General features: G+C 58.4%; 2 protein-coding genes across 3 annotated transcripts in view; one reads left to right on the forward strand and one right to left on the reverse strand.

Annotated features, from left to right (window-relative positions):
* LOC100976543 (CEA cell adhesion molecule 6) overlaps positions 1-27201 on the forward strand; it is a 910921-nt gene that overhangs the window by 147908 nt on the left and 735812 nt on the right. The window lies entirely within an intron of this gene.
* Positions 47-20559, reverse strand: ERFL (ETS repressor factor like). 2 transcript variants are annotated; one of them, XM_034946137.3, is made up of 6 exons: positions 19969-20559; positions 5220-5299; positions 2202-2436; positions 1615-1810; positions 1399-1516; positions 47-1016 (listed from the first exon to the last, which is right to left on the reverse strand). In XM_034946137.3, exons 2-6 carry the CDS (start codon positions 5284-5286, stop codon positions 568-570), a joined length of 1065 nt encoding a protein of 354 aa, XP_034802028.1. In that variant the 5' UTR covers positions 5287-5299; positions 19969-20559; the 3' UTR covers positions 47-567. The 2 variants fall into 2 exon arrangements, with proteins under 2 accessions (XP_034802028.1, XP_063456406.1); XM_063600336.1 differs by lacking the exon at positions 19969-20559 and having other exon boundaries at positions 5220-5831.

Below are 27201 nucleotides of genomic sequence, written 5' to 3' on the forward strand. Positions count from 1 at the left end.
CAGCTCCCACCCCCGATCCCCCATGCTCAGCACTGGGCACCCCGAGTCTCACTCTCTGTTCTTTTATTTCTGTAGTAAACTCTCTGGAGGTGACTGTCGGGATCATGGGGAGCTGGTGGGGAGGGGGGCCCCTCCTGGGTGGGGGCTGGGGGCGGGGTTATTGCTCTGAGCTCCCTGTCCCCAGGGGGGGCCTATATAGGGGGGTGTCAGGACTGGGGCTAGCACAGGGGGTTTGGAGACACGGCCACACAAACACTTGGGGCATAGCACAGGGGTGGGCGGGCGGGGCAGGCTGGGCGCCATATTGCACTTTGGGAGTGGGGCCAGGCGGGGACCCCCCTCAAACTGGAGCCTGGGGAGGAGGCTGGAGGCCATCACATTCCCTCTGTCCTCTGTGGAGGGGGAAGTGAGACCCCCACTCTGGGGCTGGGGAAGGAGACTGGGGCAGCAATGTGCCCAGACCTGGGAGGTGCTGAGGGCTGGTCCTGGGCCTTGGGCCAGGCATCAAGGGCAGACGGGCAGCCACCCTGGTCCCTGCCTCAGCAGAATCCATTGCCCCCTGCCGGCTCAGCTGCCGGTCCCCCCTTTGCCCGCCTTTGCCTTGGGGGGTGCCGGGAGACCCTCATCGCCCTCGCTGTCAGAGCTGCAGCCGCTGACGTCGGTGATCTCCAGCTCCGAGTCGCTGTCCTCCTTCCCACCAAGGGCAGCCTCTGGACCCCCAGCCCCCGGCAGCGCCAGGCGAGGGGCCGCTGCCAGGCCCGAGGGGCGCTCGGGGCCCAGGCCCTCCCCTGTCGAGGCCAGCAGGGGCGCGGCTGTGGGGCCTCCCCCTGCCCCTGACGAGGGCAGGTGGCCCAGGGAACTGGCCAGAGGGTTGGGGTAGAAGTGCGGGGGGTAGAGAGAGGGAGGCAGCTTGGGGAAGGGGCCCGTGAGGTACGGGTTAAAGTTCCAGGGGTACTCAGGGAAGGCGCGGCCATAAGGACCCAGCAGGCCAGGGGGCTTGGAATAGCTGGTGGCACCTGGGGGGCACAGGGGTAGGTCAGGCTGGGGCACCTGCCTGCCTGGGGACCAGTAAAGGGGGCTGCCTCCCTGCCATATCCCACCCCATCTCCCCGCATCCCTCCTACATGGCATCTTACCCCCTCACACAGCTTCCCCCAACTCCATCTCCTCCCACTCCCCGACTGTCTTCCCATTCCTTAGGCACCCCTGAAAGCCCCTGTCTCCCTCATTTCCCCTCCCTCACATCACATCCTTTTCTGGGTTTTACACACACACACCCTACAACCTGGCCCTGGGCCCCCTTCCCCATCTCTTCTCTTGTCTCTTCTCATCCTCTTCCCTCAAGCCTGCAGCTTCTCCCACTGTGCCCCCAGCACCCCAGAACCTCCAGGCTCTTACCAGAGCCCAGGAACGGGAAAGGGCTGTCCAGACGCAGTTTATCTGTCTCGGAGGTGAATAGGGGTGTCCGGGCCCCTGGCTCTCCCAGGCGTGGGGCAGAGAACAGGGTTTGCAGGGTCTAGAGAGGGAGTGGGAGAAGCCGCCCTGCTCAGACTGTCCCCTCCCCAGAGTGGGCACCAAGTGCCTCGGTTCCAGGACCCCAGTACCCAGACTCACCTCAGGGGTGAGGGGAGGAGCATCTGGCCCTGGGGCCCCCCCAAAGGGACTGGGGGTCAGCAAGAGTGGGGAGCCAGTGGCAGCTGCCGCCATGTCCAGCAGCGGGTAATTGACAAGCACGACTTTGCTGAAGTTGAACTTGTAGGTGAACCTCTTCCCTTTGGTCTTGTGGAGAATCCGCTTGTTGTAGTAGTAACTGTGGGGAGAGCGGTGGTGTTGGGGAGGTGCAGGGGGAGCCCTGGGGCAGGATCTGGGGTTTCTTAATGCGTGTGCTGTCCCAGGCATGGTGCACAGAGCACTAGAACTTGGGGAAACTGAGGCTCACAGAAGTCCCTTAATAGGGATCACAGGGCAAGGAAGGGATGAGGCAGGAGTGGGGACCCTGCCCTGCAAGACTCCAAAGCCCAGGTTTAGGGGTCCCTCCTCCTCGCCTCCCTTCCACTCACAAGTAGCGATGGTGGCTACTCACGCACAGCCCTGTGCCTTGTGGGATCCAGCAGGAACCTGCCCCAGGATGCAGAGGGGGCACCAGAGGGACAGTTAGGGGAAAAGGACAAGGTGGGATCCAGCCCCAAGCCCTTCCTCACCGCAGGGCCCGGCTCAGCTTGTCGTAATTCATGTGGGGCTTGCATTTGCGAATACCCCACAGCCGGGCCACCTCATCAGGGTCTTTGATGACGAATTCCCCGTAGTCCCCCTGCCAGGCTATGACGCCCTGGTACTCCTCCTTCTGCAGCAGCTCCAGGATAAAGTGCCACAGCTGGATCTGCCTCGAGCCAGGGGATGACTCTGGCTTGTAAGCCCAATCCGGGAAGGCAAACCCTGGGGACGGGAGGCAGGGAGTGGCCTGGGGTCAGGATGCCAAGTCCAGGGCTCTGGGTCCTGCTGGACTCAGTAACCTGGGAGGCATGTAGTTCTCCTCCAGTCTCAGGCATCTTTAGGAACCTGGTTTCCACTCTCCAAACCTCCTCCCTTTGTGTCTGGTCCCCAAATTACCCAAATAAGGGCAAGAACCCAGTCATCCAGGGACCCTGGGTTGGTACCAGTCTGATCCCTACCTTGGCATAGCTCCCCCAGGCTCAGCATCCAGAGGTGGAGTTGGGAGGGACTGGCTTCCTGCACCCATCCCAGTGAGGAGGAATGGGAGGGAGGGGCACCCGCCTCCAACAGCGTTAGTCCTCTCACTGCCCCCAGCCAGCCCCAGGAGGTCTGTAGTCTCTTGTACCCTGCAGTGCCCTCAGCTCTTACTGTCTCTGTTCCCCATTCCCTGTCCCCTGCTCCACCTTTCGACATTCCCCAGAGCCCCCCACTGACCCATCCTGGCATATCCAGGCTGGGGCTCTGTGCATGTCTGTACCTGCCTGTGTATTTGTGCCTTTCCCGTCCCTGTGTCCCCTCCACCCCATATCCATGCCCATGTCCGTCCAAGAGCAGTCCAGAACGATGTGTGTGTGTGCGTGGACACACACGCCCACGGAAGACATGTCACACAGACATCAGTTCACTTGCCTGAGACACACAGCCACACTGGGACACAGGCACACCGGAGTGCCACACTCATGCTGGGGGCCACCAAGGCTGACATGGCAGACACGGGCTGCGCAAGACTCAAGGTCACGTCATCTCAACAACCCCACAGTGCACACCCATCACAACACACAATTACACATCTCAAGACTGGGACTTACTAACACAAATGCCTGACAAGACACACACAGGACCCCAAATGCCCAAAGAACACACTGTATGATGGAGACGGTGAACACAGCACCAAGATATCCATGTCCCCAGACACACAGGGTGACAGCATGTCAGTAGAGCAACTTCCCAAACCTGCACACAGAGGCACCCACATGTCAGCACTGACACCCCCCGCTCACTCAGCATCACGTCTCGCATGCAGAGGGGAGTACTCCACTGTCCACATACCCCCAGGAGCTGGGCACCCCGAAATCTCACCTCCCATGCAGAAGGCCCCAAGCCCTGGGTCCAACTTCTGTGTTCACTCTTATGCCACATCCTCTGTCCCCTTCCCCCTCCTCAGAGACCCCCAGACCCAGGCGTGAAAATAGAAGGCAGAGTGAGTCCATAAAAAGCTGGCAGCAGTGCAGGAGAGAGGAGACTGCTGTGCGCCGGGGCAGGGGAGACCAGCATCGCCGTGTCCACTTGCTGTGTGATTATGGGCAGGTCCTTACCCTCTCTGGTTTAGAACTGCACAGGTGGAAGGCAAGGGGGCACAGGGTCCCACCCAGGCTGCCTGGTGTAGAAAAGTGGGTGCTTGTGCCTCCCGGCCTGAAGGCCGGGGAGCTCCAGGCAGTCTCCTTGAGGGAGAATTTTTATCTCAATTCATTTTTGGGTCTTCCTCACCTCCCATGACAGGGCTGGATCCAGACTCCAGCTCTGACCCATTCCACACCCAGAACACATCCTACTGGGGAGGCAACTGTATCACAGATACACCCACAGGACCCCAAGGTGACAACAGGACACCCAACCCGATACTCCATCTGTCCTCGAATGCACACCCTCAAATATGTTGTACCTATGAGGCACAGGCACAGCTAGAGAGAGGACCCCCAAACTCAGTAGGCAGACACACACATGTGACAGACAAACCCCCAGAATTCACTCATGTGCACATGGACCCTACGCTGAAAACCAGACACAGCCCCCAACACAGAGGCCCAGGGATGCATCCCCCCCACAGCCCCAAATGCACCAAGACATCCATGCGGAACGCCACACACCACGAGACAGACCGCAAGAAAACAGGCAAAGGCTCCTCACCCCACTCAGGCAGAGGCACAGTCGGCGAGCCGGCAGACGCCCCCATCCCGAAATGCGGACACGCCCAGCCCAGAGACACTCAAGTAGCTTCAGATGTGCACGTACAAGCAAATACACAAGCTCACACAAAGACAGGCTGTGCAGACACATTCTCCCAGTGTGACCCCTTCTAGAAACACTGAAGTGTGACACAGGGACACACTGAAATGAGACCCCAAATAACCAAGGACAGAGTCTCTGTCTGTCTGTCTCTCACACACACACACACACACACACCCCTCCCGCTGCACATCGGCATGGTGTCTGACCAGCTTCACTGTCCACCAACCCCGGTTCCAAGCCTCCACTCTGAGCAAGCTGTCCTCTTTCCTGGGTCTCGGTCTGGCCAGGTCGTGCCTGCACGTACCCCTGACTGGGCAGAGCCGTCTGTCTACCTGTCCATCCGTGCCTGGCCTAGTGCCCCCTCCAGCCCAGTCCCTGCTCTCTTTTCCCCGCAGGTCCTGCGTGGGAGCAGGCTGAGACGTGCGTGGCAGGGATGCCCAGGCCTCGGGCCCCTCCGTCCTCACCTCTCACTCACTTCAGTACCCTCCCAGAAGACCCACCTATCCCCTCAGCACGCAGGGGGCAGGGGAATCTGGCTGCGAAGTTTTTAGCCAAGTTTCTCAGAAGGGGTTTGATTTGGGGGACTGACCAAGACTGAGAGAGAAAGACCCACGGACTAGAGTGAGACACGTGGAGACACGGAGAGAAGGGGGATGCGGCTCACTGGGGAAGCCTGAGGGGTGGGGGAAGGGGTGGGGGAGGTCTGGGCCAGTTACCGGGGGTCCAGAGAGCCGGCAGGGCGGGCGGGGCGAAGAGAAGGTCGGAGACGCAGCTACAGTCCATGGCGGAGCCGGCCCTGCAGAGGCCGGGAGGGACACACGGGGACGGGGTGGGCAGGAGAGACAGACACAGGTCAGCCAGCGGGGCGCTGCCCGGGGCCTTCCCCTCTCCCAGGTCCCCACCCCAGCCTGACACCCTCTCCCCGCAATCCCTCCTGCCCACTCCCTCCCGCAGGCACCGCTCTGTCCCCAGCCGCTCCCGGCCCCGAGACCCCGTTCCTTCCCTCCCAGCCTCTCCTCCCGCAGCCTCCTCCTCACTCGGTGCCTCCATCACTAACTACGCCGCTCCCAGCCTCCCTCCCCGCTCCCCGCCACTCGCTCACGCTCTCACACTCGCTGGCTCTCACGCACGCCCGCCCGCCCGCCGCTCGCGCCCCGCACCGTCTCTGCTGCCGTCTCCCGTCCCCGCTCTCCCGCCTGACCTCCCGGGTCGGTCGGTCCCTGCGTCTCTGGGTCTCCCTCTGTCTCTCTCTCTGGCTGCCCCAGATTTATCTTGTTCTATAACTTGCCCCCACACCCGCCCCACCCGGACGACCCCCAGGCGGGCTCTTCCAGCCCAGGCGCAGCCCTGACCCGCAGCCGCCCAGGACGGGCTGCAGGGGGGCAGGCCCAGCACCCCCTCCTCCAGTCCTCTACCCCACAGGGCAGCCCCCAGCGCCCTGCAGGAGGCCTCCACAGACCCCAGACCTGCTGCTCACCCTGAAGACCCCTGTCACTTGGATCTGCCTCCCTCCTCAGACACCCCTTCCCCTCACATCTGCCTCCCCTGTCAGACCCCCTCCCTCAGACACTCCCTCTCCCCAGATATCTTACGCCCCTAAGATACTCCATCCCCTCCTCACTCCAGTCTCCCCGCACCTTTCCCCCTCTTATGGCGCCTCCCCTCCACACACACACCCTTGCAATCCACTCCCTCTCACACCCCTCCGCAGACACACGCTGCCCTCGCGCTCCCGAGACCCCTCCCCTCAGGCACTTCAGCCCCTCACTGCCACCCTCACACCCCACCTCTGGAGCACCTTCTTCCTGGAGACCCCCCAGACGCTCTCAAAAACCCACTCCTCTTAGACACCCTGATACTCCCCATTGCTCCCATGCGCCCCCCAGCCAGAAACCCCTCAGACCCTGGCAGCCCACACTGTGTTCCCCCGTGAGCCCCGCCTACCCCCTGGACACTGGACAAGACTTTTCAGACATCCCATGTCCCCTCAGACTCGCCCGGTCTCCCCACAGAGGCCCCAACCTCAGATGCCCCCACCTCCCATCTGCCTCCTGGAGCCTCCCCTGTCCCAGGCCCCCTCTGTTCCCACACCTGTCTCCCCATCTTTCTCCATCTGCCCCGTCTCGGTATCTCTCCCTCTCCATCTCTGTCTCTCCCGTCACTTGGTCTCTTCTCCCTTCCGTCTCCCCCCACCATCTCCCTTCCATTTCTGTCTCTTTCCTCCACCAAGGGGGTCTCTCTCCCCACCTCACTGCCCTCTCCCTCTCTCTCCATCTCCTCCTCCACCCCTCAGTCTCTTCCCTGTTTCTCCATCTCCCACCCCTGCTTCTTCTCCGTCTGTCTCTCCATCTTCCCAGTGTGTCCATCTCTGTCTCCTTATGACTTTCTCCCCATCTCTGCTATCCGTCTTTCCCTCCCTTTCCACCATCTCTGTCTCTGTCTCTCCCTCCCTTTCCACCATCTCTGTCTCTCCCTCCCCTTCCACCATCTCTGTCTCTGTCTATCCCTCCCCTTCCACCATCTCTGTCTCTGTCTATCCCTCCCCTTCCACCATCTCTGTCTCTCCCTCCCTTTCCACCGTCTCTCTCCCTCCCCCTCCACCATCTCTGTCTCTGTCTCTCCCCCCTTTCCACCGTCTCTGTCTCTCCCCCCCCACCATCTCTGTCTCTGTCTCTCGCTCCCTTTCCACCATCTCTGTCTCTCCCTCCCTCCACCATCTGTCTCTGTCTCTCGCTCCCTTTCCACCATCTCTGTCTCTCCCTCCCTCCACCATCTCTGTCTCTGTCTCTCGCTCCCTTTCCACCATCTCTGTCTCTCCCTCCTCTTCCACTATCTCTGTCTCTGTCTCTCCCTCCCCCTCCAGCATCTCTGTCTCTCCTGTCTCTGCCCCCACCGTGTCCCTGTCCCGAGTCTCTCCAGCAGCCCCGCTCCCCCACACCTCTCCCCCACCCATCGCTCTCCCACCTCCTGCTCTCTTTGCCTCTCAGGGTCCCCCTCCTTCCTCCCCCCGCCCCCACCCCCTATTGGCCCCTCTCATTTCCGTGTTGGTTTTGATTTCTCTTCCCGACGCTTTCAACTCCCCGCCGCCTCCTCCGGACACGTTATAACGAGGAGCCGTGGGATCGGCGCTCCGGGCCCTGCTCCCACGCTCCCCCCACCGTGTCTCACACGCGTCTCTGCCATCTCGCAGTCTCTGTGGCCACTTCTCCCCATCTCTGTGCCCAGCCTTCGTCCTGTGTCAGGCCCCACAGGGACCTGGACACCTCGCCCTTGCCCATCGCCTCTGCCGCCCTGTCCCCGTCTGTCTGTCCGTCCCTCCCATCTCTGGGTCTCCATGCCTCCCTGTCTCTTGGTTCCCACGTCGTCTCCACTTCTGTGTCCCCACATCTCTGTGTCCCCATGTCTCTGGGTCTCCACATGGCTCTATTTTAATGTCTAGGGTCTCCACACCCCTGTCTCCGTCTCCACATCTCCATATCTCCTCCTCCTCAAGTCCCTGTCCTGTCCCCATGTCCCCCATCTCTGTCTCATCTGTCTCTGTCTCCATGCCCCATCTCCCTGTCTCTGTGTCTCTGTCTCCATGTCTCCATCTCCATGTCTCTGTCTCTGTTTCTGTCCCGGTGTCCGTCTCTTGGGGTCCCTTTGATCTCACCCTGCCCCTGGCGCCCCCCTGGCCCCATTGATCACTGATCGACCGATGGAGGGAGCGCGGCCTGCGGGGCCTGGGGCTGCAGGGCCAAACAGGGCCTGGCAGGACGGCCGGACAGATGGACAAACGGCCCCAGCCTCAGTGGCTGTGGATGGGGAGCAGCCACAATCCCCCGCCCCCCTCCCCCCCGCCGGCCGGCGTGGTGCGGATGGGTACTCCAGGCAAGCTTTAATTTTTAATTTTATTTTGCTTCCTCCACCCCCCCTTCGCCCCCCATCTCTACCGCCCGCAGCCATGGCACCGAATGTGTGTGCACATGTGAGCGAAGCGGTGTGCAGAGGCGCTGGGCAGGCGAGGGCCCTCCTCCCTTCTCTCCCTGCCAAGCACAACCACACAGACCCACACACCAACCCAGGCACGCACACCACCACGTCCCACACAGCACACATCGCACAGATGCACACACCAGCACAGCCACACACACAGCATCACATACCACACACTGCATGAGCCCACATGTCAACAAAGTTACACACAGCACCACGTCCCACACATCACACACACCAACAAAGCAACGCATACCACTGCTGCCACACACAACCCACATCACACAGATGCATGTGTCAGTAAAGTCACACACCAACACTGTCACACAGTCACACACACACACATCAGCATAGTCACAGATGCACAGAAACAGACACACAGTTTTACACAAATACACACATGACACATCAATTCAATCTCACACAGAAACAAAGACACAAAATCACAAATCCTAGACACACTGTGTAAACACATAATCACACACTGAGGCTCACAATCAAATACAGAAACCCAGATTCCCAAGCACACAATCGCACACTGAGACAACAGCACACAGAAACAGACACACAGTCACACAACCAAGCACCACCGACCCTCAAGCGCATACATATGCACTTGGTCACGCATGGAGCCGTAGAGATACACACACCAGCACCAACCCAGACAGCCAACGCACACGGCCACACACACACCCATTCACAGACACAGTCACAATCACACACACACACCAAGATCACGGACCCAAACATACGACCGACAGCGGCCCCTGCAGAGGTACACACAGACACACCCAGACACACTGGGTAGGGGTGGGCACTCAGAGATGACCCCAACCCAAGGCCCCTGCCACTCCTGCTCCCACCATCCCCATCTGTCTGCCTGTCCCTCCATCTGTGAACTTCCCGAGCGTGTCTCTGCATGGGTGCGTGTGTGTGTGTGCACATATGTGACACATGCCCTTGTCTCAGACCTGCTTCTGTGGCTGTCTCTCGAGACACAGGTCCCTCCGTCTCTCTCAGCCCCTTCGGGTGTCGGTGCATCTTTCTGTCTGTCTCTGTCACTGAGGGTCTCTGTCTGTCTCTGTCACTGAGGGTCTTTTCTGCTCATCTTGGCCTGCCTGTCTTTCTAAATATCTCCATCTCTGAGTGTCTCTGTTTCCCCCATCTCTCTCTCTCTGGGTGCCTCTCTCTGTCTCTCTCTGTCTCTGTCCCTCTCTGTCTCTGAGCTCTCTGTCATCTCTCTCTGCCTCTGTCTCCTAACGCCCCATCACCACGCCCCCCTGGGCTGGGGTTTAACCAGTTGTTTTGATTTCTCTAAGCTGCGCCGGCCGCCTCGGGAGCCGCCTCGGGCCTCGCACCCCCACCACCAGCCCCTTCATCCCTCACCCAGGCCCCCCCATCCCCACCTCCCCTTAACACAATCTGCACAAGTGGAATGAAAATTGATTTTTTTTTTAAAATTTCATATCTTCTCCGGGGCTCTGTCTAAAGAGGAGAGAGACGCGGCCCAAGACCCTTCTGCCACCGCCGCCCCCGCATGCACACACCATGCCCCAAAGCACACGCACGCACACACACACACACATCGACTGCACCCACCCATGGCCACACGTTCAGGCACAATCTGGGGACATATCTCTCCTTACGCCACACGCCCATGTAGGACACATCTGTGCACACAGTAGAGACCCACAGTGACACCCACTAGTAGGCACACACACACCATGCACAGCCCCAGCCATGGGACGGCTGCCAGCCCCACCCATCTGTTGCCACACAAACGAGCCCCCAACACCCTGTCCCATCTGGGTGCACGAAGCCAGCTCCCCGCGGTCACACATTGTGTGTGTGTGTGCTCACACACCTGTCCGTCCAGACTATAGCCACGTCCATGTGTACACAGAGCAGGCTCAGGGGCCGGCCCTCGACAGGCACCAGGAGACCCTGTGCCTGTCTTGGAGAGGAGGGGGTTCAGGGGTGATGTGGGATTTCCTGCATGGGCATGCCCCCCCATCCCGGACGCCACCCCCATTCCCACACTGCCCACATCAAATTCTCTGGCCTGACCCTGGTTGGGGGTGCCTTTGTGCCTGGGGTGTACACATACCCCACACGTATACGCCACATATACACCACACATACCACATATACACACCACAAACACACCATACATACACACCCCCACCACACACATACCCACCACATACACCACACACACACCTAGCCCCACACACCACATACACACACACAGTACACACCACATACACCATATACACACCATACCACACACACCACACATACACCACATACACATACCATATCACACACCACACACATATCACACACACAAATACACACATGCACCACCTACACACCACACACGCACCACGCACACCACACACACATCACACACCATACACTTACCATACACACACACCACATCACTAACCCTCACATACACCACACACAGTACATACACTACCCATCACAGACACACCACACACACCACATATCCGCCACACACCACACACACCACGTACACACCACACACCACCCCACACACACACCACATCCACACCACATATACATCTACCACACACATACCACACACTGCATACACACCATACACACACACATCACTCTCACATACACCACACACGCTACACTACCCATCAGACACACCACACACCACATATACATCTACCACACACATACCACACACTGCATACACACCATACACACACCACATCACTCTCACATACACCACACACGCTACACTACCCATCAGACACACCACACACCGCATATCCACACACACCAATACACTACCCATTACACACATACACCACACACACATGCACACCACATACACTACTCACCATACACACATGCACACCACACACCACACACACACACACCACATATACACCACACACATCACATACACACCATACCACAGACACTATACATCACACCACATACACAACACTGCATACACACACCCACACACATTACACCACACCACATGCCACACACAACACACATACCACACACATCACCCACATACCACACACCACACTCACACACCACTCGCAGCTTACTACTCTCAATACCACACCTTGTAATCCCCACATGGACACACACAAAACCAGTCATCCTTAACACACAGACCCACAGAAAACACACAGAAGCACACAGGGTGACACCAGAAACAGCTTCACACACAGACTTCGGCACAAGTTCACAGAAGTTGCACACACATGCGCCATCCAACAGCCACACATAAACATGCAACCACACAAACATACACAATCAAACATACACAAACAGTCATCAGTGCTCTTTAGGGCTGGACACACAGTATCACTCAATTGTTATGAACCAACACTCAAGCTGGTACATTCAGCTCCTACAAATTACCACCCACGTGTGCACGTGCACGCGTACACACACACACACACGTCCACATCTGAACCCAGACTCAGACACAAGCCCACAAGCTCAGAGACACAACAGCAACCCCTGAACACCAACACAGCGCCACACAAACACACAGCTGGTCTGTGACAACAAGATTTTGGGGGCTCTTCCTCAGCTGCGTCCTTCACACCCACACTCACCAGCCCAGCTGCCGCGGTCCTCTCAGGGTCGCACTCACTTGGTCCTTCCACCCTGTTTCTCTGGGACTGAGCCTCCTCATCTTGCCCTCAGAGATAAGAGCTGCCCCAGGTCCCTGAGGCCCACCCTGCACAGCCACACCATGTGAAAACACCAGACATGGCACAACTCCAGAGCTTTGGACGGTCACACCAGACGCAGCTGAGCACCACACACGTCACACAGACATGACACGCTCACAGACATGACGTGCTCACAGACATGCGCTCACAGACATGACATGCCCAGACGTGACCACTCAGACGTGACGTGCTCAGACGTGAGGCACAGACATGACACGCTCACAGACGTGACATGCCCAGACGTGACACACTCAGACGTGATGCACTCAGACGTGATGCACAGACATGACACGTTCACAGACATGACATGCCCAGACGTGACACACTCACAGACATGACACACAGACATGACACGCTCACAGACATGATGCACTCACAGACAGGACACGCCCAGATGTTACGCACTCACAGACGTGATGCGCTCACAGACAGGACATGTGTGGCTCCACTCAGCACCCATACTTAGTCACCTGTGCCCAGGAGCACGCATGTCTACACAGGTCACATTCACAGACACTGTGACACAAGTCACACAGTCATGTGCACATGCGCACACACACACTCGGTCTTCTGCCTCGACTGCACTGTGCAGGACACACAGAGGGACAGAATGGCAGACAGGGCACTGGATTCCCAGGCTGGGGAAGGTGTGTCTGCTACCCTCGCTTGAGAGGTGGGGAGGCTCCAGGCCAGAGACAGAGAGGCCTGTGGGTGGGGCAGGGGTGGAGACCCACACCCCCCTCCCTCTGTCTCTCCCTCTCTGTCTCTGTCTCTGCCTCCGGCCCTGTGTGTGTGTCTCTGCATCTCTGTCTCTCTCCCTGAGTCTCAGTCTCCGCACAATGTCCCTGGGGCTGCGGACAGCAGCGCTCCGAATGGTGTCAGTTGAGGGGTGGCGAGGGAGCGTCCCCGGGGAGGTGGGAGCCGCAGTGCCACGCACCCCGCCTACCAAACAGCTCTGGGGGAGGGGAGAGGGAGGGTGGAGGCGCCACCGCGAGGCGAGGCGGAGGGAGATCTGGCTGCTCCCCAACCTCACTCGTGGACCCTGCCTCCCCTCAGAGACCCAGAGAGATGGAGGAACTGGAGGCTGGGGTCGGGGGCACAGAGAAGGGGAGACATGCAGGGAGGAAGAGAGACCGAGGGGGTGGAGCGTGATATATGGAGAACTGAGAAGAAGCAGGAGTGAGACACGGAGGGAGATGGAGGGGGATAGGCGGGACATGGGGAACCCCACCAGGGGAAGGCACAGAGAAGGAAAGAGACACAGAGGACAAGGACAGGTCCCACAGAAACAGGAAGCAGACTGGGAGCCACATGCACACGCAGAGAGAAGAGAGAGACAGAGACAGAGAGACAGGCAGGGGGAGATCCGAGGTGGGGAAACACGGCAGAAGGAGCGAACCAGAGAGGCTGAGACAAAAGTAGATTAGAAAGCTGGAGGTCACGGGACAGCGAGGGCCGCACCGGAGACCCTGGGTTGGGAGGAAGGAGAGAAGGGGGCAGAGATGCGGAAAATTGAGGGATTAGGGCAGAGGCAGGAGAGGGATGCAGGTGAGCCCGGCCCTGGAGGTGGGAGTGGAAGGCTCAGGTGTAGGCCGGGTGGCGGGCAGACCTAAGGTGTGGATTCCTCGTCCTCCGCCCCACCTCGCCCTTCTTCAGTCCTAGGAGGTTGGTGTCCCCTGGGAGTCCGACCCACCCCAGCTTCAGAGCCCACCCTACCCCTCCTCCTCCTCATCTCCACCAGGCCCCACCCCACCCAGACCCCAGCTCCATCCTCTACCTCTCCTCCTGGTCCTCATCCCCAACTCCCACCCCTTCCCCACCCTTGCCTTCATTCTACCTCCACCCCCAGCCTCACTCCACATTGGGCCCCACCCCTCTATCAGAGTGACAGACGGTAGGGAAATGACTGTTATTTGGTGATGCTGGAGGGGTGGGGGCAGAGAGCTGAAGCGGGGTGTGGTGTACACCAGAACCAGCTACTCAGGGAGCCCAGAGACCCAGAGTCCTTCTAGACGGCAACCACCAAGGGCCAGGGCTCAGGCATCCCGACAGAGCCCGGGGCTTGGCACCAAGAGTGTACTGAGGAAATTATGTTGAGGTGGAATCCAGATTAAACTGTGCTCAGCAGGGAATCAGGGAGACAGAGATAGCAGATCAAAGGGACAGAAAGCAGGAGATCAAGGGACAGAAATGAGGAGGGCAAAGAGACAGGGTCAGAGGGCTGGGGAAATAGGGATGGAGCCGAGAGCTAGAGGGGCAGATGGATGGGACTGAGATGCGGGAGCACACAGGGACAGGGAATCAGATGACAAGGAATTGAGGCCAAAAATGGGGAGAAGTGGGTGATCCAGGGTTAGAGAAAAGGAGGAACAGAGAAATGGGGTCAAAGACCCAGGAGGGCAAACATGAGGGGCAGAGAGCTGGGAACCGGAGAGAGGCTCCGAGGGACGAGGGACCGGAGGCAGTGGGGCAGGCCTGAGGGCTAGGGCAAGGGGCGGGGCCTGGGTGGGCTGAGGCTGGAGCTGGGTGCCGGGCCACCAGGGATCCCACAAGGGCCGGGGTCCAGCCGGGCTGGGGGGGACTCAGGGCTCCAGGGGCATCAGGCGCGGTGCTAATTCAGCGCCATCGATCAGACGGGATGAGAGCAATAAATTATTGTGACAAGATGCAATCCTGGCCCGCGCACTGCCGCCGAGGCGGATCGATCCCTGTCCCCAGCCCCACACCGGGTCCCATGCCCAGGCCTGGGCTGGCGGGGATGCCTCTGCCCACCTCTCCCTCCATTCTCCACCCTGCACACACTCACTCCCACTGACAGCCAGGTGAAGGGAATGTGAGGGGCAGCCTAGGGAAGAGGCGGGAGGGGGCTGGGGGAACCCACAGAGGGAAGTTCAGCGCCCCCTCTGACCCAGGCCTTTTGCTTCCCTCAGCACCCCATCCTCACCACCACCTGTGAGGTAGGAACTGCCATGATGGATGCCCATTTCACAGATGTGGAAACTGAGGTTCTGACAGGAAAAGTAACTTGGCCAAAGTCCCACAGGGATGAGGTGAGCCTGGACTTGAATGCAGGTCAGTATGACTCTAGGCCCCCGATATTTGTACTGTCAGAGGACAGAGCAAGAGCCAGAGACAGAAAAGGAGGAAAGAGACAAGACAAGGAGACAGACACAGAGTCCAGGATATGGAGAAACTGAGAGAGAGTCAGAGAGCTGTAAAGACCCTGTATGGAGAAAAACAGACACAGACAAAGACAACCAGAGAAATACAGAGAACAAAGAGAGACTGGGAGACAGACAGACAGAGACAAAAAGACAGGGTGAGACAGAGGAGTGGAGAGGCCAGAAACCAAGAGAGACAGAGAGACTCAGAATCAAGACAGGCAGACATGGACAGGGACAAGGAGACAGGGGCAGGTGGTGGCAAAGGTGGAAATGGAGAAAGGAAATGAAAGTGAGGGTGGGCGGAAAGGAAAGGCCAGCATGCAGGGAGGGGCGGTGTGGGAGGCAGGAGTGTGTCTGGGGAGACAGGGGTGTGCTGGGGGGGGCTGTGCTGGGGGGGTGTCTGGGGAGGCGGGGGTGTGCTGGGAGGGGGCTGTGCTGGGGGTGTGTCTGGGGAGGTGGGGGTGGATCTGGGGAGGCGGGGGTGTGCTGGGAGGGAGCTGTGCTGGGGGGGTGTCTGGGGAGGCAGGGGTGTGCTGGGAGGGGGCTGTGCTGGGGGGTGGTAGGGGTGCACTGGGAGGGGCTGTGCTGGGGGTGTGTCTGGGGAGGTGGGGGTGCCCTGGGAGGGGGCTGTGCTGGCCCCAAACAGCTTGTGGGGGAGGTGAGGGTGAGCATGTGGAATGACAGCCTTAGCCCCAGGAGTCAATGGAGGGTGAGAAAGTGAGCCTGGAGAGTAGGGAGATGGGGTTGGGAGGTAATGGAGAAGCAAGTGTCACCAAAGTCCCTAGGTGGATAGGTGTGTCTGTGGAGGGAGGAGGTCACCTGAGGGGCAGATGAGGGAGGTAAGGACACCTGGATGGCTAGGAGGGCAGTCTCTGAAGTCAGACAGCCTTGACTTGACTCAAATCTCTAACATCTGCCTGTTTCTGGGACCTCAAAGAAACTCTCTGGACTCAGTTTCCTTCTCTGTAAAATGGGGACAAGAGGCAAGTACCTGCCTCATGAGGGTCCTGTGAGGACAAATGAGACAATGGGTGTGAAGAACTTGGTGTCTGTCACAGAGATGGATGGTGGTCTTAGTAATCGGGAGCTGTCATCACCATCACCCTCACCTTTATCCTCATTCTCGTTGTCGCCATCAGTATATATGGGGAGGGCAGGTGTTATGTGGTGGAACAGGTGGGGCACACATTACAAGCACCTGATACTCAGAGAGTGATACCTGGACCAGGTGTTTCTGATGCACATTGAAGTCAGAGAACCTCGGACTTAAGATGCTGTGCAGTGCGGGGAGCAGGTGTGGGGGTGGCTGGGAACAGGCGACACATGTGTCTAACACATGCTACAGGTGTTATGCACGCGGAGGAAGGCGCTCCTCGAGGAGAGAGCTGGTCAGAGACACGTGCTAGGAAAGGGGACCGGTGTTTCTGGAGAGAAGCAGGTTGGAGACAGGTGTGAGAGATCTGAAGGTTTCTTCCTAAAGGTGTGGGGGTGACAAGCTGCAGGGACAGGTATCAAAATTGAACATAGCAGAGAATGGGGCAGAGGTGTGCAGTGGGTTCCCAATGCTTGCAAAAGGTGCAAAGGGACTCCGGTCACATGGATGTTTGGGGGGAGGAAAAGGAGAGAGGTGGCTGGAGTGTGGGGAACCAGGTGCATGTCCGTGGGACAGGGCTGTTTTCAGGAGGTGACCCCTAGACCCAGCTGAAGAGATGTGAAGCAAAGAGAGATTAAGTGGGGGTATGCGTAGTGGGTGTCGAAGCCTCGGTATCTGTTTGCTGATTAAATGATTGAATGTGTTACCAGGGCAGAGGATTCCCTGGGATAAACAGGTGAGGAATGGCAGGTGCAGGGGGTTACTGGTGTGACCTTGTGCAGCAAGAGAGAGAGAGAAACATGGGAAATTAGGTATGTGGGAAAGAAGAGAAGTGGATAGAGAGTACCTGAGGGACAGGTGTGAGAAAACAGGTATACAGGTGACGCAGATACCTGTGGCCAAGGACAGACTCCTGCCCCAAACGTGTGTGTGTAAAGTAATGTTGTGTATAGTGAGAGACCAGGAGAGGCAAAGACAGTGCAAGAAGGAGTGAGACACAGGTGAGCAAGTGTGCAGGTGGGACCGGGAAACTCTGAGGGGACAAGAGCTTGGAGGAAGGCATAATGGCAGGGAAGGCCATGAGGAGGGTACTAGTGTGTGGGTTGGTGATCAGGTGGTGCTTGGGGTTAGGACACAGGTGGGGAAGGTGCTTCTGTTGTCTGTGATGAGTAACCCGAAATGACAAGTAGGAAAGACAGGTACGGGGGAATCCTTGGAAGTCAGTGTACCTTGGAAGTCAGGTACAGGTAGAGAGGGATGTGAGCGGCAGGTGTGCTCTTAGGTGACCTGTGTGTGGCCAGCTCTTCTGGAAGGGCAGGTGTTGGGGTGGTTAAGGAGGTGCAACACTGTCACAGAGGAGGATGGGTGAGGGCCAGGAGGCTGGGGACTGGTGGGGGCAGGCCTTACCTGAGGGGACAGGTTAGCAGGTTGCATGTGTGAGTGCTTGTGTGCAAAGGAAGGAATGTGTGTGTGAGTGTGTGCATGTGTGGTGACTCGGTACTGCTTGAGAGGAGGAAGAGGTGAAGAAATACGAATGTGTGAGGAACAGGTGAGTTTGCAGCTTTAGGGGACAGGTGGGATGGCTCACGTACAGGTAGGAAGGGGCCAGTGTGACATGAAATGAGATAAAATGCAGGGATTCCAGTGGAAGGGGCAGATTCTAGAGAACAGGTATTACCTGGAGGGGCAGGTAAGAGGGGACGTATGCTCCCCGAGAGACCAGACATCTTAAGGGCAGGTGTGAGGGGGACAAGTGTTACCTGGAGGGGCAGGTGAGAGGAAATAGGTGTTACCTCCAGGGCAGATGAAGGGAACAGGTATGGAGGACAGGTGTTGCGTGCAGGCAGGTATGAGGAGATAGATGTTACCTGGAAGTCCAGATTTGGGGAGTTGAAGGGGGAACATGGATGTGACAGGTGCATTGATAGACAGGTGTGAAAGGTTAGTTACCTGAGGCCACAGGTGGGTGCAGTGTGACTCTGCCAGATGGTCTGCCACCTCGATTTCTCTCGCTCCCCTGTCCTCCCCTCCCTGGGGAGCCAGTTCTGGCTCTCGGGTCCCTCCCATGGCTCTGGCCCTGGGTGGGGCACAGAGTTAGCTCTGGGCTAGGCGAGGCCCGGCCTGCTGGCCTGCCGGGCAGCCAGGGCTCCTGAGGCTGCTTGGCGATGCGGAGCGCGTCTGGGCCGCGGCGGCCGGCCGGGAGGGGGGAGCGGGCGGGGGGGCCGTTTAGCCGTGATAGATCCGCGCGCCGCTTGTCTCTTAATCTCCGGAGCGACCGATCGATTCGCTATTTCCCTTTGTTGCCAGAAAATTCGATCCTGGGCCTGGAATTAGGTCCCCGGCTTAATCTGAGCGGAAACCAGCGAGGGGGAGACAGAGACAGAGATGCTGGGAGAGACAGAGACGGAGAGACAGTAAGAGACAGAGAGAGGCAGAGAGAGATAGAAAGAGATGCCGAGAAAGGAAGAGACACAGGGAGAGATAAGCACAGAGATTTAGAGAGAGATAGTCTAAGAGTTGGACCCAAAAAGGAAGAGAGAGATGCTGTGAGAGACAGAGATAGAGAGACAGATCCTGGGAGAGTTAGAGGTGGACACAGAGATGCTGTGAGAGACAGAGACAGAGAGACAGTGAGGAGAGACCCAGCCAGGGGAGAGAGAACAGAAGTGGCCCAGCAGGGCCCTGCGACAGTGGTGGAATGATAGAAAGGGTGTCCCAGAGGGCCCCGGCCCCACGAAGGTCAGGGCCAGGCCTGTACTCCCTGCCCCGAAGTGTGCAGACCCCAGAATTGGCCCAAATGTCCTTCCCACAGACCCTGTGACCCCTCATACCAAATATCCAGACCCCAGATATCCAGATCCAAATTAGCAGACCCTTAGCTTTGAACTCCAACTCCGAATCCAGACTTCTGGCCCCCTCAAGTCCAAACTCCTATGCTGATCCCCAGTCCCAGATATCCACACCCCCAGTCCTGACTCCCAGCCCCAGTCAGCTCCCAACCTCAGATATCTAGATCTTCCACCCCAAGTGTCCAGTCTCTTGGCTTTGAGCCCCTAGGTCCCAAATATGCAAGCCCTCAGCCCTGACCTCTAAACCCCACTCAGAATCTAGCCCCAAATATCCAGACTCCTCAGCCCCAAACATCCAAATCCACCTTCAGGTCGGCCACCAACCCCCGTTCCCAGATTTTCAGTCCAGTCTCTTGCAGACCCCATCTCCGTGGCTCTCACTCGCTCTCCCTCCCCGCCCCCAAATCTCGCACCCCTGTCCCGAGGCCGCACCTCTAGCGCTACCCGCCTCCCACCTTCCCAGAGTTGGGCGCTGCCCCACCTGCCCCTTACAGCCGGGGCGGATGACCCCATCCGCCTACCCCTCCACCGGCTCGGAGGCCCAGCTTCTCAGGCCTCCCGGGACCACCCCCGCGCCCGCCCCCTCCTGGGGCGGGAATCCCCGCCCCCTCCCCGCCCCTGCGCCGGCCGCAGCGCTCACTCACTTTCTGGGCTTTGCGCATCCGCTCCGGTCCGGGGAGAAGTGTTTAAAGTTCGGATCCCGCAGCCATGGCCCCCGCGGCGTCCTGGGGAGGGGGCACCGGGGCGAGGGGCGAGGTGGGGGGAGATGCCCGGAGCCCCGGGGAGGCAGAGACCCAGAGGACGGGGAGAGGGAGTCTCTGAGACGCCGGGACAGGAGAGACTCAGAGACCGAGAGACAGCCAAGGAGACAGAGACGGGGAGACGAGCAGAGACGGGGAGATGCAGAGAGGGAGAGAGACAGCGAGATAGACGCGCAAAGAGAGCAGAGACGGGGAGAGCTGAGGACGGAGCTCCGGGCTGGAGCTCAGCACAGCGAGCGCGGGCGGGCGCGCGCCGGGGACAGCCTGGCCGGCTGGGGGCGCGGGGCGGCCCTGCCTCCTGCGCCTTCTCCTCTTCCTCCTCTTCCTCCTGCTCCTCCTCCTCCTCGTTCTCCTCCTCCTCCCTCCACTCCTCTGCGCGCCGCGCGCCTCCCGCCCTCGCGGCCGCCCGGCCGGGCTCGGCTCGCAGATATATGGAGGCGGCGGCGGCGGCGCGGGGGAGGGGGCGGGGGCGCGATCGATGGAATATAATTTTCCTCAAACTCGGAAAATAAAGTTCAGAGCTGATCAAATTTGAAAACAGATGTCGAATCGCGACTCTAAATAAGGTTCGATCCCGGGACTGAGGGAGTGGGGGTGGGGCGGGGGTGGGTGGAGAGGTGGAGAGACCCCCCTCCTCTCCCCTTCCCTTCTCCTCCGCCCCGCTCCTCCCCAAGTGGACGCGCGGACAAACGGACAGGCGCGAGGTAGAGGTGGCGACGATGCGTCCAGGACCCCTGCTGGACACGCAAGCCTGGACCGGGACTGGAACACGGACCCGCACACACGCAGCCTGGATAGGAGATACACGGACAGAGGGACATATGGATACAGTAAGACAGTGCAAACACACACTCAGGGACACACAACCCTACAGAGAGACAGACACAGACACACACACACAGACCTGCCATCTATACACGCAGCACACACATGTGGACCGTAATACAGGAAGTGGAAACACAACCGGTACACGGAGACATTCAGGCACACACAGAGAAACATATGCACAAACACAGCCTGCACACCACACCTTCCCCAACCCACGGCCACTCCCTGATCCACTGACCCACAAACTGGACACAAAGACACCCAGATGCACACACAGCCACACTCCACTCCCAACACACAGCCTGGACACACAAGCCCTCACTGACACATAGGCAGAACCCAGGGCTGGCACACTGACACTCCCCTTCACACTCCCACAAGGTCACAGGCACACACACGCACACCTGCAGTGACAGGAAAGGGCCCCGCCCAGCCAGATCTGCTCCCATTGAAATAACAAGTCAATATCGACCAGCCTCAGGGCGGGTCAGACCCACAGTTCAGCTCCCGGCCGGCCGGACCTCCTGGCCCAACCTGACCCTCACCCTCACTGTCTACCCTCCTATTCCCTCCCTTGCCCCTTGCCCCTCACCCCTTGCCCCTCACCCTGCCCTCTCTCCCGCTTCCACTCCCCAACCCCCCACCCCCGACTTTTCTCTCCCATTCCCAGGTCAGGCTCCGCCCCGCCAAGCCCCACACCACCTTCTCTGGGGAAAGGCAGCTCTCACCTGGGCAGCCCCTGGAGGCTCCTACCCCCAGAGGGGAAAATAGGTCTCACGGCAAGACAGCAGTCCCCAGGTGGATATTCGGGGGCCAGGACAGCTCTGTCGGATCTCACCAACCCCACCAGCGCCCAGGTGCTGAGACCGAGGTGCTGAGAGGCTAGAAGAGAACTTCAGCCCTGCCTGACAGACAGGGTTCAGCCTTACTCCCGCTCACCACTCACTCAGGCAAGTCGCTAAACATCCCCGAGCCTCAAGTTTCCTCATCTGCAAAATGGGACAATAATGACCTCCCTCCTAGAGTGGTTGGGAGGGTTAAACCGCAGGGCGCGTGGAGCACAGCTGGTACTGCACCAAGTACCAAGTAAACACGCATTTGTTGTGAGCTTGCTGCTTCCGAATAATCTCATTAAAAATATTAAGAATTTTGCCAGAAAACAAGAATTCCTTCACTTGTCTGGGACCTTCACTTGTCTGAAAGGGAACATTCTTTCAAGGAGCCAACAGGCTTCACTGGGCTCCATTTACGACCCTTTCCCCCAGAGCCATGGTTCTCTGGGTGTCCATAACAGCCCCGGGACTGTCCACAGCCTACTTGAACACAGGTCACCAGCTACAGTGTTTGTGCATATGTTTCTGTGCGTGTGCCTGCATGTCTCCATGTACGGGTCGTGTGTTCCCACTTCCTGTATTACGGTATGCACGTGTGTGCCGCGTGTGTAGATGGCAGGTCTGTGTATGTGTATCTGTGTCTATCTCTGAGTTTATCTGTAACACCCAGCACACTACAGAGAGCATTCCCCCTCTACCTGCCCAGTGCCTGGCTCTGAAAGCCAAGGAGGAGGTTCCGGAACACCCTCTGGAAGGCAGGACTCCTCCCACACAGGACACCCTTTGGGAGAAAGGTGACACCCTCTGGGTAGATATGACTCCTTGGCTACACCCTTCAAGAGAGCTGAGACACCATTAAGGCTTCAAGTACACCAACTGGAATGCATTTCATGACCATTAAACCCCTGTGAAGAGGGACAGAACACCTTCTAAGCAGAAAGAGCTCAATTGACTGTAGATAACACCCTTCAGTAAGATAGGACATCCTCTGGAGAGATACAGTTTATCACACCATACACGACACCCTACTGGAAAATAGAACATCTTTGGAATGTGAGGGACAGACACCCTTAAGATAGCAAAGACCATCAGTCAATAGGGCTTTAAGACTTTATCTCTAAACCACGCCCCTCTGGGAGACAGGAAAACGTCCCCAGGTGTCAGAAACACCTGGACTGTAATGTTAACACCTTTGAGGGTCTTGCAATGCCCAATCAGAGGGTGGGGAGGACCCCCCAAGGAGAGCTCTGATGCTCTTGGAGCTGGGGTTGGGGGGGCCAGGACCCATTGCCCTGTGCATCCCACACACCGGTAGGAATGGGAACAGCACCCGTCTGACTGTTTAGAACACCCTCAGCACCCCCCACCCCCAGAAGACACCGTCTTGATTTCTGGAACACCTCTGGGGGCTGTGCATTTTGGAGTAATTTATGCTCCCTCTCTGAGTCCTAGGGTTCGGGAGGATTTGTGAAAAGGAGACCAGAGCATGCAGTGCTGTGTAAGGCACATAGTAGGTTTTCAGTGAAAGAGACCCCTCACTGCACAGCACCCCCGCGGCCGGCAGGGGCACACGTTCCCTCGTTAGCAGTGTTGCCAACTACTCTGCCTACTTGGCTGAAGGAAGCGTCTCACAGGAGGGGGATCGTTAAGCTGTACTTAACATCCCCAGGGAGGCTGCAGCAGCAGAAGACTGTAGTTAATACCCCACTGAGAGAGGACGCCCTCAGGGTGTTTAATGCCCCCTAGGAGAGAGGGAGACAGAGAGAGGGAGCAGGAGAATACCCTCACCAGCCTCTAACACCCAGTGGACTGAATTTATTACCCGTGAAGGAGAGAGCATACCTCTGGGGTCTGTAATATCCTCTAGACTCTTGAAACCCCCAAGAGCAAGAGGACCCCTCCGTGAGGGCTATCGGCTCTCTCGAGATTGCTTTTAACAAAGATGCCTCCTGGTGCAGCTGAAAGCACTGAAGGTGACAGAGGGTGAAGCCAGGAGCCCCCCACCCCAAGATTCCATCTCCTTAACTCCCTCCCCACCACTGCAGCCCTCCCGGAACCACAGGAACAAAAGGGAAGTTGGGGGTGGTGTGGGTAGGGGAGGTTGAATGGGGCCCAAATCCCAGCATGTCAATAGTCATGACAAGGACCATTTAATGGGATGTGCCTGGCAGTGGCCTAAACTCTATACACAGATTAACTCAAGCAAGTCTCACGGCACAACTCTAAGAGGTAGATGCTGTTATAAGCGTCACCCCCACTTTACTGATGAGGAAACTGAGGCACAGAATCACTTGCCGGCTGTCACACAGCTAGTTAGTATTGGAAGGGGACCTGGAGCCAAGCAGCCTGGCCGAGGGGTCTGTGTTCTTAACCACCAGGCCACCCTGCCCTCCCCCCTGCCCCCATATTAGACTAGGAGCTTGCGCAGACAAGCGCCCTGCCTACACGGCTCTGCGTCCTCCCAGAGCAGGGCCCACCCTACCACTGTGTCCTCTGGCTCAGTACGACCGCTCACCATCCCCGATCCCTCGGGGCTTGAGGCTCCTTGTGGGCAGGGCCTGTGCCTGATTCATCTCTGGGTCCCTGCTGAGGGCAAATCCTAGCCCACAGGGCCTGGGGAGGAGGCAGGGAGGGAGGGAGAGGGGAGGAGGGAGGCAGGGAGAGGACGTTAAAGAGAGCAGGGAGGGAGGTGAGGAGAAAGTAGGCAGAGAGGGGCTGGGGAGAAGGACGGAGAGTCCCGGGGGAGCCAGGCCTGGAGCTCGGCCAAGCCACACTGCTGTGGATGTTGGGGAGAGCAGAGGGAATGGGGGAGTCCAGTCAGCTGGGAGAGGGGTGCAAACAAACAGCATAGCCACCCCTCCCTCACCCCACCCCCTATCCCGGGTGGAAGAAGATGGACCGAGATGAGCCTGGAAGGTGAAGGATGAAGGCCTGGGACGAACAAGATGCAAGGAGGGCAGACAGACAGACACAGGACAGATGGGAGCCAGGAGAGCACGGGGAGGCAGCCAGCCAGGGCATGTGCCTGGGGGCGGGAATTCAGACAGACAGACAAGGGTGAGGGAAAGGATGGGCGAGGGTGTTGGAAGACTGGAGACAGATGTGGGGGCTGGTCCAGGAAAAGGACAAACAAACTTAGGGCTTGGGGCTGGGGCAGGAGGGACAGACAGACAGAAGGGGAGAGTGGCCAGGAAGGAGGGGAGGATGGACACAGGGCGTCTGCAGAATTGGTGGGCAGATGGACGGAGGGACGGGCCGTGCAGTGCGGCCGGCGGGGCCAGGGCCAGGCCGAGGGCGCGCGGTGGCAGCCGGCCCGGGGAGGCGGAGGCTGAGCGAGCGGTGGTGTTTGTGGAGCTGTCGGCTGCGGTGGAATTATGAAAAATAGCAGGCATCGGAGCCGGCCTTCAGCTTCGATTAGGGGAGATGGGACATGACAGGTGCGATCAATACGCAGCCGTTCTATAAAGTGTCAAGTAATGAATCAATTTCGACTAAATTTTCCATTTTTCAGAGGCCGTTCTCCGAGAGAAGAATATCCTCTTTTGTAAAGATATTATTATCGATTTCGGCGGCAATTTGACATCAGGGGTAGTTAATTCCACTCAGAATAAAATTGAAAACACTTGAGAGAGAAAAGAGAGAGGCGAGGAGTGAGACAGAGAGGGAAAGAGGGGGAGGGAGGGAGGGGCTGGGAGAGAGAGATGGATGGACAGAGAGACAGAGACAGGGAGACAGAGAGGAACAGACAGTGAGAGAGACGAGAGAGAAGAGAGATGCAGAGATGCAGAGACACGAAGAGAAACTTGGAGACTGCAAAGCCTGGAGTTATAGAGAGACACAGGGACTCACAGAGACATTCAGAGAGACTCAGAGAGCAGAGACACCCTAAGAAAGGGCGACAGAGAGACAAATTGAGAGTGGCTCAGAGAGAAAAATCCCAGATGTTACTAACTGGCTACAGAGAAGCAAAGAAATGGACAAAGACAATTCAGAGAAAAAGACAGATGGAGGACTGGGCAGCAGAAGCTGATGACACAGACAGACAGACAGACACACAGAAGTGAGAGGCTGAGAAACAGGAACTTAGGGAACTGGGGAGAGGGGCTGAAGGGTGTGGGGAGCATGAGCAACAGAGAAAAGCGAGCCTGGCAGAGGAGAGGCCAGAGAGGCAGAGTGGAGGGGTGGGGGGCAGAGGGTAGGAGAGGGGCCAAGAGGCTGAGAACCTGCCAGGAAGTGGGGAGGAAGGGGCAAGGGTGCCAGGAGAAGGGCAGAGGCTGAGGGTTTGGGGCTGAGGGCCAATCTGGAGATGAGAGTTTGGGGAGATCCTCCTGTCCTATATATGCTGTCCCCAAAGTCAGTTGCCCTGAATGGGCAGAAGCTCTGCGTGTGTGTGTGTGTGTGTGTCCCTGAGTTCTGGTGTGCATGTGTGTTGGCTGGTGTCTGTGTGTCCTTGCATGTTGACTGAATCCCATATCCCATTACATTTGTGTTTCCTGGACACACACACAATCTGTTTGTGTCCCTGTCCGTGTGCCTGCACATGCTGTGGGTCCCTGGTCTCCCAGTCCCTTGGGTCTCAGCTGCAGGCAATGGTGACAACATTTCTGGTTAGTGCCTGTCAGTCCCCAGCTGAAATCTCCATTTATCCCTGAGCAGGTCACAGGCTGCCTGGGAGGAAGAGAGAGGAGGCGGGTAGAGGATAGGACCCCTGGGTTCTGAGAGAGATGACTCAGGACCTGTACTTCTGGGTCTGAGGGAGGATGGTCTCAGATCCTGGGCTTCTGGGTCTGAGGGAGGAGGGGCTGGGGATTGGACCCACTGGGTCTGAGGGAGGAGGGGCTGGGGATTGGACCCACTGGGTCTGAGGGAGGAGGAGCTGGGAGCCTGGACTCCTGGGTCTGAGGCAGGAGGGCCTGGGGGCCTGGACTCCTGGGTCTGAGGGAGGAGGGCCTGGGGACCTGGACTCCTGGGTCTGAGGGAGGAGGCTGCTGGGGGCCGGGACTCCTGGGTGTGAGGGAGGAGGGGCTGGGGGCCTAGACTCCTGGGTCTGAGGCAGGAGGGACTGGGGGCCTGGACTGCTGGGTCTGAGAGAGCAGGGGCTGGGAGCCTGGATTCCTGGGTCTGAGGGAGGAGGGAGTGGGGCTGGGACACCCCATGGACAGGATAGTCAGCAGACAAGTAAGTAACAGGGCTGGCTGGGAAGCCCCCGAGCCATCACCAGCCTCCCCTCCAGAAAAGCCTGTGCCTGCTGCCCCCTAGTGGACATGGAGGTTAGGCCAGACCAGGGACAGGGAACTGACAGGTCAAGGAGGGAAGCCAGAGGCGCTGACCCAAGTGGGAGTAGAGACAGGGGAGAGGGAGAGAGAGAGGAGGGAAGAGAGAAGGAGGAGATGGGTGGACAGACAGGCGGACACAGACAGGGACAAAGATGAATAGAGAAGTGGGCTGGGGTCAG

This window comes from Pan paniscus, chromosome 20 (assembly GCF_029289425.2).
Source record: "Pan paniscus chromosome 20, NHGRI_mPanPan1-v2.0_pri, whole genome shotgun sequence".
Taxonomy (NCBI): domain Eukaryota; kingdom Metazoa; phylum Chordata; class Mammalia; order Primates; family Hominidae; genus Pan; species Pan paniscus.

Coding starts and splice junctions, on each gene's coding strand:
- ERFL (XM_063600336.1), bottom strand. CDS start 5,553: ATGGAGGCACCGAGTGAGGAGGAGGCTGCGGGAGGAGAGGCTGGGAGG. Junction 2,437..5,219: donor GCCGGCTCTCTGGACCCCCG/GTAACTGGCCCA, acceptor TCCCGTCCCCAG/GGTTTGCCTTCCCGGATTGG. Junction 1,811..2,201: donor AAGCTGAGCCGGGCCCTGCG/GTGAGGAAGGGC, acceptor CTCTCCCCACAG/TTACTACTACAACAAGCGGA.